The sequence below is a fragment of the Chiloscyllium plagiosum genome, unplaced genomic scaffold (genome assembly GCF_037043375.1).
Source record: "Chiloscyllium plagiosum isolate Xiang-an unplaced genomic scaffold, Cpla_swu_hap1 HiC_scaffold_45, whole genome shotgun sequence".
Lineage (NCBI taxonomy): Eukaryota > Metazoa > Chordata > Chondrichthyes > Orectolobiformes > Hemiscylliidae > Chiloscyllium > Chiloscyllium plagiosum.
Window position 1 is genome coordinate 7,664,508 of NW_028270183.1, and position 15,570 is coordinate 7,680,077.

Genomic DNA, 15,570 nt, shown 5'->3' on the forward strand with positions numbered 1-15,570 from the left:
AGATTTTTTTTATTGGGACTCTGTGGGTTGGCACAGAGCTCTGGAACATGCTTGACTTATTAATGGGGATGAGTCACTGTTGACCCTGAACTACTGAGACCGCTGTGCAGCTGTACAGTAAAAGTAGGAATTGGCTCCATGTCAAGGCTCCACACTTAATCCGAAGAATGGATGGTTACCAGAGACACACATGTGCTTGTGTGTGTGTGTGTGTGTGTGTGTGTGTGTATGTGTGTGTGTGTGTAGCCACAATTTTGGCCTTAAGTTGGAAAGGAATTCACAGCTGAATTACTCCGACCATCCATGACAGTGAGCGATTGGGTTAAATACACAATACATAGTCAAGACAGTCAACAACAAATCAGCTCATACTTTGGTCAGATATTGAGAATTGTTAAAGTTCCCTAGAATGCTATACGTGCCCATGTAGACTGCATGGGTCGATTCTTCATCAAGGGGAAGTATTGAGGCACCAACATATAGCAGGAAGACACAAGGAGAATACTTCTACTCTTCGTATTTTTTCGATTTGCCCAGCTTCTAACGTCTGGGAAATAAATATGTACCCACAGGAAGGCTGCTCCTTCCTCAGAGTAGACTAGGCCAAGAGAGGGGTTGATGGAATAGTAATGGGAAACTATTACAATGGCTGAACTGTGACTAACCAGAGTGTGAGAATGAAAGGCAGTTGGCCAAAACAAAACATGCAACTTGATGAAAATGGAGTTTTGAGTGGTTCAGATTGATTTTTTTCTGTGGTTTGTACGTTTTGCTGATGTGACCCCTTCCCCCTGCCCCTGATTCAATTCCCATCCTTAATTACCCTTTGTTAAGACATTGGTAAGAAATTTGGAACATGCTGTCTGATTGGGTGACAGAGTCAGTAGGAACTTTCAAAAGGGAATTCCATAAATTCACAGGAGAGGAAGAAAAAGTGCCGGGATGTGGCAACGGTTTGGGGATTAACTGGATTGCTCTGTGAAAGATTACTCTGTGCAAACTGGCTCAGTGGTTAGTACTGCGGCCTCACAGTGCCAGGGACCCGGGTTCGATTACAGCTTTGGGTGACTGTCTGTGTGGAGTTGGCACATTCCCCCCTGTGTCTGCGTGGGTTTCCTCCCACAGTCCAAAGATGTGCAGGTCAGATGCTTTAGCCATGACAAATGCTGGGCTACAGGATGAGGATGCTGTTCAGAGGTTTGGTGTGGCCTTGATGGGCTGAATGGCCTGCTTCATCACTGTGATGATTCTGTGAAAAAGCCAGCACAGACTCAAGGTGCTGAACAGCCTCCTGCAATGTAGTACCATCCACTCTTTGCCCAAGTGCAACTTGGACATATCTCCTTGTGAATGGCACATTTTGATGTGGACTATCCCTAGACTTCATTAAGACTCTCTGTACATCAGTCTAGCATGTAGAGAGGCAGGGAACTAGACTTCTGAACCAGAGCTCGGAAACTACGTTTTGTTGTTAGGTGTGGGGGGACATTTGCCCTCCATTGAGTGTTGTCTTCTTCTGACATTAAAGCTGTGATCAAAGACCATCTGGAGAAGCGACAGGACAGGGCTCTCTATCTCATTGAAAAACCACAGAGTTCTTAAAGGACTTCAACAGACTGGATGTACAAAGGATGATGGTCACTCTTGGGGTTGGAGAACCAAGGAGGGGGCACTATCTCAGAATAAAGGGCGGGTCATTTAAGAATGACATGAGGAGGAACTTGTTCCCTCAGTGGGGAAGGATTCTCAGCCACTGAGGGAACAGTCAAAGAGACTGATATCTTTCTTGATACTAAGATGTGAAATGGTGATGAATGAATATGTGATACTTGCCTTTATTAGCCAAGGCAGAGAGATTAAGGGCAGAGAGGTGATTCTGGAACTGTATAAGATGTTGGTTGGGCCGCAGGTAGAGTATAGTGTGTAGGAGGGTGCAGAGGAGATTTAATCATTGAATCCCTACAGTGTGGGAACTGGCCCTTCAGCCCAAACCAACCCTCCAAAGAGTATCTCACACAGAGACCCATTCCCCTACTACTCTACATTTAACCCTGCCTAATGCACCTAACCTACACATCCCTGAACACTGTGGACAATTTAGCATGACCAATTGACCTAACCTGCACATCTTTGGATTGTGAGAAGAAACTGGAACACCCGAAGGGAACCCACGCAGAGACGGGGAGAATGTGCAAACTCCTCATAGACAGTTGCCTGAGACAGGAATTGAACCCAGGTCTCTGGCGCGGTGAGGCAGCAGTGCTAACCACTGCCACCACTACCTGGGCTGGAAGATTTCAGTGATGCAGAGAGATTGGACAGACTGGGGTTATTTTCCTTAGAGCAGAGGAGACTGAGACTGGGGGCAGAGGATAGGGATATTTAAAATTATGAGGAGCATAGAAAGGAAGAAAAAAATTCCCCTTGGGAAGGTCCTGGGGGACAGTGAGTATTGATTTAATGTGAGGTGCAGAAGGTTTTGGGGGGGGGAAATATGAGGAAGGGTGGTAGGAATCTGGAACTCGCTGCCTGTATGAGTGGCAGAGGCAGAACTATTTTAATGTGCACTTGTAATAGCAAAGCACACTGGGCTGTGGGCCAGGTGCTGGGCAATGGGATTAGAACGTTGAGGTAGTTGGTTTTGATCGACATTGTCTTGATGGGCCAAAGGGCCTTTCTCTGCGCTGTGAAGCTCTTTGACTCTGTGAAGGAAGATGGAGATGGTTGAGGTAGTGGGTCGGAAGTGAGGGGCTGAATGGCCTGCCGCCTGCAGGAGACCGCGCGGAGCTCAGTTCCCGAGGAGACTTTGAGGATTCCCCGCCAGCAGTAACGGGTTAGGCCGAGCAGGCTTGGAACTACAGCGAGCACATGCACGCGATCGGAAGGTCTACCTGCTGTCCGGGCATGCCAACGTGTCCCCTCGGGCCTGGCAGTCCTCGTGGTCCCTGAGGGAAGGAGGCAAACACATCATTAATGTCGACCTTGACCATGTACGAAACAGCAAGACAACCTCAAAGAGCTTTACTGACCGGTTCACCAGGTAAGCCTCTCGGTCCCACTGATCCGTCGCCACCCTGGAAGATCAAGAAGGAGAGGGAAGCAATCAGTAACAAATCCAGGTCCCTTTGCCAGTTCCTCAGTGTGACACTGGAAAAGCACAGCCGGTCGGGCAGCATCTGAGGAGCTGACGTTTCGAGCATACATTCCTGATGAAGAGCTTATGCCCCGAAACGTTGACTCTCCTGCTGCCTGACCTGCTGTGCTTTTCCAGCACCACACTCTTCGACTCTGATCTCCAGCGTCTGCAGTCCTCATTTCCTCATTGGCTCCGTTTATATTTACTAAGCAGAAGCGGATCTTTGAAGGATCCTGGCTGGGAGAGACAGAACAGGGGAGGACACAGTGCACGACCTTCCTCAAGTTCCAGGGCTCCCTGGCAACACACGATCTGTTAAAGGAGCCCCCAGACAGGAAATTTCCAACCGCCAGCTGACAGACTGGTAATCACCTCCTCACCGGCGTCTGAGTCTCGGTAAACGGAAGCAGCAGCAGAGAGATCGCGGAACACAGGATGTTAAACAAAATCACACGTTGCGCACATTCACTGACGAACATGGGGAACAGGAGAATGCCATTCGGCCCCTCGAGCCTGTTCCATCACTTGGCTGGGTACACGGCTGTGTAGTTTATGAGAAAGCCTGTGACTTTGCGTGGCACCTACCCGTACTCCATTCTCTCCAATTGGGCCGAGTGGTCCCTTTGGACCAAAGTTCCCCTGAAAGAAAGACAGGGTGTTAATACAGCAACATGACACAATGCCTATGGTCTCTTATACCCAGGTGTTCCCGCCTCACCAGAGTCACGCTCACACATTGGCGCCAACTCAATCCGAGAAATGCAGGTGGGGTGACATGATGGCTCAGTAGTTAGCACTGCTGCCTCACAGCGCTAGGGACCTGGGTTCGATTCAGGCCTTGGGTGACTGTCTGTGTGGAGTTTGCATGCTCTCCCCGTGTCTGCAGGAGTTTTCTCCAGATGTTCCGGTTTCCTCCCACAATCTAAAGATGTGCAGGTTAGGGTGGATTGGCCATGCTAAATTGCCCCATAGTGTTCAGGGGATGAGTGGGTTTGGTGCATTGGTCAGGGGTAAATGTACAGTAATAGGGAAATGTGTCTGGGTGGGGCACTCTTTGGAGGGTCGGTGTGGACTTGCTAGACCGAAGGGCCTGTTTCCATACTGTAGGAATTTGATGATTCGATGAAGTGAATTAAGATTTGTTCCTGACCTACCCCACCACCGACAGAGCCGAACCCCAGCACTGTGCAATTTATCATAAACAATGAACATTTGGCCATTCAGCCCCTTGACCCTAACCTATCATTCAACAAGATCTGATTTTAACCTCAAGTCAAGTTTCCTGCTTATCCCCCAATAATCTTTCATCCCCTTGGTCACCAATAATGTATCTGACTCTTAAAATTATGCAAAGAATTTGCATTTTGAGGAAAGGAATCCCCGAGACTCTTAACCCTCAGAGAAAGACATTGCACTGATACCATGGTTACAACTCAATGTTATTGAAGCCTAGTGGTTTCTGCTTACCTCGATAGTGGGGATTTGGTCCTGTATGGCAGAGGCATCTCTCTTAGACTGGACTGCCCCTGCTCTGAGGCTGCTGCAGTTCTGCTTTATCGAGCAGAGGCTGGGTCTGATTTGAAAACAGCAAATGCTGGAGATCACAGCGGCAGGTCAGAAAGAGCAAGCTAACGTTTCAAGTCTAGCTGAGCCTGACGAGTTGTCATCTCCAGCATTTGCTGTTTTTACAGATTCCAGCATCTACAGTAATTTGTGCCTACCCTGGGAGAACTATTTTAATGTGCACTTGTAATAGCAAAGCACACTGGCAGGAGTTTCAATACCCTCTTTAATTAACACACTAACGGATGGAATACTGATCACTCGCAGACAGTGAGGATCTTCCATCCTCTCCTCTCAGAATCCCGGGAACGAGTGTCAGAGTTTCATCATTACATTATCGACATTGAATTCTCAGTATGGTACACCCATCTCCTGGATGAGGCTGGGCTGAAGCAGACAGCAAGAGACTTGTGAGGCCTTGATCATATCTAGAATGGGAGAGCACAGCAATTCAGGCAGCATCCGAGGACAGGCAAAATTGGGCAAAAGCCCTTCATCATTCCTGATGAAGGGCTTTTGCCCGAAACGTCGATTTTGCCTGTCCTCGGATGCTGCCTGAATTGCTGTGCTCTTCCAGCACCACTGATCCAGAATCTGGTTTCCAGCAGCTGCAGTCATTGTTTTTACCTCTAGAATGGGAGGTCAACTGAGAGGGATGAAACAGGGGCAGCTTCTGAAATGGTGGCATTCTAAGCCAGATCCCCAGTATGTCACTCAAGCTTCAGAATTATTAACCCAGAGACAATGCCTTCCCTTTTGAAAACCCCTACTTTAACTAATTAATTCATGGGATGAGAGTGTCACTGACAAGTTCAGCATTTAGTGCCTATAAGGGTCAACCACATTGCTGTGAGTCTGGAGTCACATGTAGGCCATACCAGGTAAGGATGGCAGTTACCTTCCCTGAAGGATGTGAGTGAACCAGATGGGTTTTACTGACAATTGATTCATGGTCATCACTAGATTCTTAATACCAGATATTTTTTATTGAATTCAAATTCCGCCATCTGTCGTACTTGAACCCGGGACATCACCTGGGTGTCTGGATTAGCGATATTACCACTAGACCATCACCACCCCTGCACCTGTCTGCACCACCCGATCGGACAATGTGTTCCACATCTCTCACCAACACCTTCTCAGAAAGGAGTTAGGGATGGGCATTGAATGGGGTGGGGAGTGGAGTCAGATCAGCCACACATACAACCTATCCAATCAATGGCAAGCCATTGAGATGATAAATGTTCCACTTGGTGCTGAATCATCTAATCTCCCTTACAATAACAATGCTGGTACTGCAACCATTTTATTATTCAGCACCTATGGGCACCAGAAATGTACCAATTGATCAAATCAAGAGGTCCACATAATCAATGTAAAAACACCCACTAAGTAATAGAATCATAGTCACATTGCTATGCTTTATTTACAGCATACGTCACTTCAATAAGAATGCAACTTTGCCTGAAATAAAACTTACTGGCAGAGAGCTTTCTCACTCGCACCCTCAACTAACTACTCGCAGATTGTGACAATAGAGTAAATGCTGCGGTATTTCAGGGATATAACCTTTAACTAGACTGGTGGTACATAAGGTGCTGGTTAAAACAAGGTTTGCTATCACTTTTTTGGAATGAGTGCTCCCATAAAAGTCAGCTTCCTATCCAGCAGAAAGTGCTTAATTAACACACCATACACGTGTGAGGTGAGGCAGTGTTGCGTTTGACAGTGATGGGTGGCCTGCCAACTCTCACATCTCAGCGTTGGCCACCTCAGTCAAGAGGCAGAAACTGTGGCCACTGTATCCCAGCGTGCGGGAAGGAAAGCAGGCATTAAACAAGGAGAGAGATGAGTTCACTAGACCCGAGACCATTTCTCCAAGTGACAGTCCGAGCCAAGCGTTGATGTTTCCCTTACCCTGTCGCCTTTATTTCCAGGCAGTCCGGGGAGCCCGTCAAATCCTCTGTTGCCCTGTTGCAAGAAAGACAACAACGTCTCATTAATCTGTGCAATGATACTGACAATCCAGTCAATAGACACTGCAGGTCAGAGCAAGCACAGATATGAGCCCCTTTCCTCACGGCCTCCTCCAATCTTCTCCACCCAACTCCACCCTGCACCACCCACTCTGCTGAGAGCTCCTTGCAAGGGTTAGCAAGGATCAGATGGACCAAATGGCCTCCTTCTGTGCTCCGTCACTTCAAGCCAAAGTGGGTTGATGCATTCCACTCCAGCTGGTTGCTACACAGGGAGGGTCCCGGACAATCACAAAGGCCAACCTCCCATCTATCAAATCCATCTACCTGGCCCACTGTCAAGGAAAGGCCACCAGCATTCTCAAAGATCCATCCCACCCTGGCAATGTTTTTCTACAACTTCTACCATTGGGGAAAAGGTACAGAAGCCTGAACACACGCCCCAGCCGGTTTCGGAACAGTTTCTACCCTACTGTTGTTCGAATAGTGAATGAACTCACAAACTCTCAACATTTGCCTGGACCTGTGTTTTTGTTTTTGCCGCTATTTACCTATTATTCACTTATCTATGCAACTTAACTCTGTGATCTGCCTCTATTGCTCACAAGACAAAACTTTTCACTGTGCCTCGGTACACGTGACAATAAATTCAATTCCATTCAATTCAAGAGAACCTCCCATTAAGAGCATATGTGGACCCTGAGTAATTTTAACCATTAAAAATAAACGTTTTGTGCAAACTGTACCCTGGTGCCACTTTCAACTTCAACCATATTCAAATGAGGTTTTCATATGCTAATGTAGTGCAGAAGGGAATAGGAATTCGCAGTTAGAGCGAGCTACAAATCAATCACAGTTTAATATTCCGTTTAGAGGAACAACTCCAGGGTCTGCTGCCAGTAACTGATTAGATCAAATAATTGCACAATCTGTACAATATTCTGCTTTATTCTGATTATTATTATTCCGCAATTCTCTCATCGTTCCGGGATGAGAGTCTGGAATATGGAAACCTCAGCTTGATCAGCTGCAGCTTTCACAGACACAGCCGAGCAAGTGGTCTCAGCTTTCCATGGAGTCACCTCCTCCCTCTGTCGGCCAGACCTTCCATTCCTCTCTCCCTCGGCTTCCCCTCAAATCCACTCACCTTCCCTACCACCAAACCTGCACCCCTTCCCCCACAACCCAATACCCCATGGTGGCCACTTCCACATCCTCCACTCTCTGGACAAAGTCACCCCCCCCTCCCAGAGGGTTTACTCATGACCGGAGTAATTTTGCTCTTCAGCCAAAAGACTTCCTGCAGCTTAAAATGCTTCCGTTAGTTTGGAATGGGTCTGCTTTAGCTTCTGAAGTGATCCCAATGCTTAGAAGCTTGTCACAGAATCCCTGCAGTGTGGCGAGGAGGCAATTTGGCCCATCAAGTCTCCAAGACGGAGGAGTGAGCTGGGAGCCAGCAGCAAAACTCTCACGGATTCCCGTGTCGGCAATTGTCACTGTGCCGAGGTTCGATCCCCGGTGGGAAAGTGCACATGGAAGAGGGGAGACAACTTCCAGGAGAGACGTTAGTGCACCCCAAACATCTTCAAACTGGCCCCTTGCTGCTCAGTCATGAGAATCTCATCTCCATGCACCATGTCGATCAGCGCCAGGGAGAGATTCCACTCATGCCTGGAACTAATCTTTACCCCAGCATGACACTCACCAGGCTTCTCTGAACAAAATACTAACCTTTACTCCTGGCTCTCCTGGTAAACCACGGATTCCATTCACCCCAGGACGTCCCTGTTCATGGGAACAACAGAGAAACAAGAGACTGCCTTTACACACTGTTTTTGTTTTTACCAGGACTGATAGTGACCAAGGTTTATGCCCATTCAGGAAAGAACATTTGCATTTTAAGACTTCATTTCGCATCGACTCATAGATGGTTACAGCACAGAGGAGGCCAATCAGCTCATCAAGCCCAGGCTGACAAAGATCTGACTAGATTAATCCCATTTCTCAGGCTATAGCCATGCATGCAAATATCTAACTACTGCTGAAACATCACGAAAGCTTCTGACTCCAGCATCCTTTCCAACAGTCAGTTCAAGATTCCCATCACCCTCTGACAGAAAATAATTCTCCAAAGCTCTTACCTTAGTCTTCTACCTTAAATCTATAGCCCCTGCTACTAATGGGGGAGAAAAAGTGCCTTCAGAACATAGAACATAGAACAATACAGCACAGAACAGGCCCTTTGGCCCATGATGTTGCACCGACCTGTGGACTTTTCTCAGCTCGTCCCCCTACACTATCCCAAAATCATCCATGAGCTTATCTAAGGCTTTCTATCCTTTCTATCCAGCCTACCTGTACCCCACATAATCTTAAACACCTCTACCAGCCTCTTCTCAGGCTTCACTGCTCCCAGCGTATCCAATCGTTCCTCATAGCTCAGACTCTCCAGTCCAGGCAGCAACCTGGTGAGTTTCCTCAGCACCCTCCCTCATGCAATCGCATCCTTCCTATAATGAGATGTCCCTGATCTGCAAAGTGTGCTCCAGCCAGACCCAACGAACCATTTTATAGCCTTCCAAATAAACACAAACTACTTCAGGCCTGAAGAAGAGTCTTTGGACTTGAAGTATTAACTGTTGCTCTCTCCCCAGACCTGCTGAGTTTCTCCAGCACTTCTGTTTTCATTCTGGCATATCCTTTCTGGTCTTGTATGCCTCAGCCAATAGGCATGCACCCCATATGTTTTTTGACTGACATTGTTGCCCCAGCAAATGTACCAGTCTTTTCATGTGCACAAATGACAGATTGTTTTCCTTATATTCATTTCTGGGATGTGGGCATGGTTGGCTGGGCTTACAGGACATGGATGAAGCCCCTTTGGGAATACTGTATCTAGTTCTGGGTGCCTTGTTAGCAGGACAGGTATTATTAAACAGGAGGGGGTTCAGAAAAGATGAACCAGGGTGTTGCTGGGAAGGGAGGGTTGGAATAAGGAGAGGCTGAAACTTTGTTCACTGGAATGTAAGTGGTTAAGGGGTGACCTTCCAGAGGTTTATAAAATCATGAGGGGGATAGATGAGGTGAATGACAGTTGACTTTTCCCAAGCATAAGGGATTTCAAGACTCGGGGTCATATTTTTAAGGTGAGAAAAGGAAGATTAAAAAAAGACATAAGGGACTATTTTGTGTGGTTTGTGTGTGGAATGAACTTCCTGAGGAAGTAGTGGGTGCAGGTATGGTTACAATGTTTAAAAGACATTTGGATAAGTTCATAAATAGGAAAGGTTAGGAGTGATGTGGGCCAAGTGCATGCAGGGGGGAGTGGTTTACCTTGGGAACATGGTCGGCATGGACTGTTTGGATTGAAGGGTCTGTTTCCATGCTGTATGACCCTCTGACTCTGTGAGAAGGTGGTAGTGAGTTGCCTTCTTGAACTGCTCCATGTGCTGTGGGTTGACCCATCACGACATTAGAGAGAGAATTTTGACCCAGTAACACTGAAGGAACAGCAATATATTTCCAATTCGGGATGGTGGCTCAGAGAGGAACTTGCAGGGGTGGTGTTCCCATGTATCTGCTGCCCTTGTCCTTCTAAGTGGAAGTGGTCGTGGGTTTGGAAGGTGCTGTCAGGGGAGATTCGGTGAGTTGCTGCAGTTTCCCTGGCACTTACGAGGCAGGAATGATAAACATGCAGTTTTAACTTTTGCCAAATGCCATGGTGAAATGCCTGGGACAGAGGACACAGATTTTAAGATGATGTACAAACAAAGCAAGGGTGATGTGAGGGAAAACTTTTTTTCACAGAGCAAGCCATGAGGGGCTTTGGAAATGTGGTGGAGGGCACCGGGTAATTATTTGGATAGACACGGTGTGTAGCTGCTGGAGTCAAGACAAGGAGGTTGGCATTAGGGGATAGAACAGCTACAATGGGCCAAATGGCCTCTTTCTGTGCTATAACAATTTTGTGATTCTGTCATATGGAGGGAAGGAGGGAATCTGTAACAGAGACTTCAAATCTGAAGTGTCTGCTCCAATTTCTTTCCATATGCTGAGTATAAATCATGGATTGCTCAACATATTAAATGTGAAACAGGATATTTTCCATCCTTAATGGTAAGGCCTGTTCCTTGTCTGAACTTGTCATTGTCGCCACCACCAGATTCCCCACTCCCCTCCCCCACCACCACCACCGTTCTGAATTGGTAACATAGATACGAACAGGTTAAGATATGAATTTAAAAAGAATTTTATCACTCAGAAAGATATTTAGTGAGTGTGATGCTTTCCCTGGCTGGGCAGAAGAAGCAAAACTGCACAAGATGAATGTTTAAAGTGCAGTTGGGTGCTGGGAGGAATGACGTAAAGACTGGAGGTGATAGGTTTAGATGGGCTGAATTACCTATTTTCAATCTTGATTTTTCTTTCGTTACAGTGCAGGAAAATAGAAACAAGTTATTGGATTGTTGGATGGACCTCTTTAATGTTAATGTTGGTCTCTATCTGCACCTTCTGTGTGGCTGTAACACTGTATCCTGCACTCTGTTCTGTTACCCTGATGAACCTGTATAGTGCGATCTGCCTGGAAAGCACTCAGAAAACACTGTTCCCTGTATCTCAGTACACGTGACAGGAATAAATCAAATCAAATAAGCCATTGTTTTGTTCTGAATGCAATCATTAAACTTGGTCAAGTAACTCCTTCAGTGTATGTCTTAATCAACAGCAGGACAGCTAGTTTATAATAATTTACTGAGCTTTCCTCAGAATAAAGAGTTGGTTTTATGGACCTTAAATTAAAATTGTGAGGGTGCCACTGTGAGTGGGTCATCTTTGCTGACTGCACCAGCAACATGGACTGTCCTTAACTCGGACTTCATTAACGGCTCTGATTCGTGGACTACATAAAAGACTAACCAGCATTCAGAGGCAATTTCGATATTCAGGATACTATTAAATATGGGCAGGAGAGAGACAGTCAGAGAGACAGAAAAAGAGAGAAACAGAGACAGAGAAACACAGAGACAGAGAGAAGACAGAGAGAGATAGAGAGACACAAAAAGAGAGACAGAGAGAGAGAGAGAGACATATAGAGACAGAGAGAGAGATGGGAAGACGGATTGACAGAGAACGAGAGACAGAGACAGAGAAACACAGACAAAGAGAGACAGAGAGACAGAGACAGAGAGAGAGAAACAGATAGAGGCAGAGAGGGAGATGGGGAGACAGAGAAAGACAGACAAAGAGATAGAGAAAGAGAGAGACAGAGAGACAGAAAAAGAGAGAGTGAGAGACAGAGGAAGATGGGGAGACAGAGAAAGACAGATAGACAGAGGAAGAGACAGACTGACGGAAAAAGACACAGAGAGAGACAGACAGAGAGGGAGATGGGGGGACAGAGAAAGACGGATAGACAGAGAATGAGAGAGACAGGGACAGAGAAACACATACAGAGAAAGACAGAGCAACAGAAAAAGACAGAGAGAGAGAGACAGAGAGGGAGATAGGGACACAGAGAAGGACGGATAGACAGAGAACCAGAGAGACAGAAACAGAGACAGAGAGACAAAGAAAGAGAGACAGAAAAAGACAGAGAAACAGAGAGAGAGGGAAATAGAGAGGCAGAGACAGGGGAGCATGAACAGCAAATAAACCATGGGGTGGGACACACACACCATAGAATAGGAGGGGGAGGCGAAAGTTGGAAGTGAAGACAGTGTGGAGGTGAAAGGAGAGGAAAGGAAAAAGCCTGGGGGGGCCTGGGGAGAGTAGGGAGGAGGTGATGGGTGTGAAAAGGAGTGGGAGGGAGGGGTAGTATAGGGGAAAGGGGTAAGAGAGAGGAGAAAGGAGAGGTGGGAAGGGCAGGGAAGGAAGAGGGGAAGGAGAGAGCAGTAGAAGGAGAGGAGGATTGGGGGCTGGAGGAACAAGGAAGAGTAAGAAAGCTAGAGTCAGAGGTAGGTCTGAGGGGGAGCAGGAGGAGTGTGGAAGTGTTGGAGAGGGAGGGAGTGAAAGGAAAGAAAGGCAGAGTATAAGAGAGGGTAGAGAGGAAGGGAAAGAGAGAGAGCTGGCGTGAGGCAGATGGGGAAACTCGCTGAGCGCAGTAAACAGGTGCAATGTGTAACATGCAGGCAGCTGTGACTCCAGGCTCCTTGCTGAATTCCTGATTTCCGCGCGTACCACCGTGGGACAGTTCCAGGCGATGTCCAAGCAGCTTTGTACAAGTTCCTTAACGTGTGATCCAAAAACTGCAAGGAGACATCTCAGCCAAGCTGCGGGATTATAGAACAGGAGCTTGGGCTGCTGCCAGGTCATTGCAAACACTCGGCCAAGAACGTCACATGAGATACCATTCAGTGAGCTGCTCCTGAAGCCAACATCAGTCAGACAAGGCCATTGAGTGAACAGAGTCACAACACCCACAGCTTAGGAACCACTTGTTTGCGAGAGTGGGATGGCAGTTTGAATTGTTGATGGTAATGTTTTGCCAGCATCGGGTTTATGTGCATTTTGAATTGTCGATGGTGGGGCAGAGGAAGAGACAGCCTCTTGAGATAAGGGCTGTTGCTGGTGTTCCAGATCCACATGCAGGTTTTAACATCGCTGCAACACACCCTTCTCCATCGCTTCACTGACAAATAACAATCTGGTGTGTTCGCGAAAGGCAACTAGGAGTGTGTGTGTGTGTCTGTGTGTATGTGTGTATGTGTGTGTATATACGTGTGTGTGAGAGAAAGAGAGAGACTGATACAAATCTACCTCGATGGGACTGCACAACACCAACTTGTGTACAACACAGGAGTAATATGGGGTGGTACGGTGGCTCAGTGTTTGGCACTGCTGCCTCACAGCATCAGAGACACAAGTTCAATTCCAGCCTCAGGCGACTATCTGTGTGGAGTTTGCACATTTTCCCTGTGTCTGCATGGGTTTGCTCCGGTTTCCTCCCACAGCCCAAAGATGCTTAGGGTGGATTGGCCATGCTAAATTACCAATAGCGCTAAGGGATGTTTAGGCAGGATGCATTGGTTAGGGGATATCTACAGTAATAGGGTAGAGAAATGGGTCTAGGTGGGATACTCTTATGGAGGATTGGTGTGGATTTATTGGGCCAAATGGCCTGTTTCAACATTGTAGGGATTCTCTGAGTGTAGGACCCAAGATCATTCAGCCCATAAGGGGTTTGTCTTACCATTCTGTAAAATTCTCGGCAGCCTGGTTACGTCCTTGGCCTCAGTGCACCCTCGACCCTTTGACTCTCTCCACAGAACGACAGAAGTGGAAGGGTTACAGAAAGAGGCCATTTGGCCTAACGTGCCTGCAGTCTATCAAACATCTACCCAACTCAGCCTGGGATTGAGGCTTGGAAATATATCGCCGTTCCTTCACAGTCGCTGGGTCAAATTCCTGGAATTCCCTCCCTAAGGTCATTGTGGGTCAGGTGGGCCGCAGTGGTTCAAGAAGGCAGCACACCCCCACCTTCTCCAGGGGCAACTAGGGACGGGCAATAAATGCTGGGCCCAGCCAGCGACACCCACATCCCACAAAATGAATACATTTTTAAAATAAACAGCTCTGCCTCTACGGCCGCCTGAGCAAGAAAACTCAGCACTCGATTTGAGAGAATAACTTTGTCCTCAGCTCTGTGTAAACAAGGAAGTCCCCTTCTCCTTAGACTGAGCACCCCACTTGTAGTTTCGCTCTCCAATCCCACCCAGATCTTAGATGTTTCCATCAGATCACCTCTCATTCCTCTGAACCTCAATATCTCTGGTCTTGACCTTTCCTCATAAGATAATCCTTTCATCCTGGAAATAAAAATCTCTCGAAACTGCTTCCAGATTTTTTTTCAGATAAGGGTGTAGCGGAGACACGTCTACACCAATATCTTGACTCTTGACATCTTGACTTGGGCATTCCATTCCAGTTCCAATGAGCAATGGCATTGCGTTTGCTTTTAGAATGACTTTGCTGCATCTGCACACTAACTTCAGGTGATTCATAATGATTCCAAACGCAAATTTCATTTATAAAATGATGTTGGTGACAAATTAGGGTAAGATTCCTTTGAATTTCAAAGGCTAAGGGGTGATTGTTTGACATTTTCAAGATGCTAAGGGGAGCAGAGAGAAGCACAGCAAATTGTTTACTGCTTGAGGAGTACGGTTGCCAACTCTCCAGCCATATGGTCTGGCATCTCCAGAAATTAAAGATTAATCTCAACGGAATTTGAGAAGATTTATAGCTCAGGTTGGGGTTTTGGATGTAGGTTTGCTCACTGAGCTAGAAGGTTCACTTCCAGATGTTTTGTTACCCTACTAGATAACATCTTCAGTGGGCCTCAGGCGAAGCAATGCTGAAAATTCCTGCTTTCTATTTATATGTTTGGGTTTCTTTGGGTTGGTGATGTCATTTCCTGTGGTGAAGTCACTTCCTGTTCCTTTTCTCAGGGGGTGGTAAATGGGGTCTAATTCAATGTGTTTGTTGATTTTGTGGCTAGTTCATGTATTCTGGTGGCTAGTTTTCTGCCTGTTGTCCAATGTAGTGTTTGTTACAGTATATGCTAAAGACCCTATACAGACAGCGAGCAAAGCTAATATTATTTGCAAAATACCATGCAAGGACTGTACTAAATAGCCACAAAAAGACATGACCCACTCTCACTAGTATCCTCACATACAGATGAGGAAGGACACCACTTTGACTGGGACAACACATCCATCCTCAGACAAGACAAACAAAGACACGCACGAGAATTCCTAGAAGCATGGCATTCCAACTGGAACTCTATCAACAAACACATCAAGTTAGACCCCATCTACCACCCAAGAAAAGTAGGGTAATGAAACGTCTGGAAATGAACCTTCCGGCTCAGCAAGCAAACCTACATCCATAATC

The 15,570-nt window shown here is 46.7% G+C and overlaps 1 protein-coding gene across 1 annotated transcript in view; it reads right to left on the minus strand.

Annotated features, from left to right (window-relative positions):
• Positions 1-15,570, minus strand: part of LOC122552376 (uncharacterized) — a 372,305-nt gene that overhangs the window by 204,739 nt on the left and 151,996 nt on the right. The window contains exons 17-21 of the mRNA XM_087983386.1: positions 8,407-8,460; positions 6,617-6,670; positions 3,722-3,775; positions 3,030-3,074; positions 2,892-2,945 (exon numbers count right to left, since the gene is read on the minus strand). Coding sequence (XP_087839512.1) covers positions 2,892-2,945; positions 3,030-3,074; positions 3,722-3,775; positions 6,617-6,670; positions 8,407-8,460 — 261 coding nt within the window. The remainder of the gene's footprint in view (positions 1-2,891; positions 2,946-3,029; positions 3,075-3,721; positions 3,776-6,616; positions 6,671-8,406; positions 8,461-15,570) is intronic.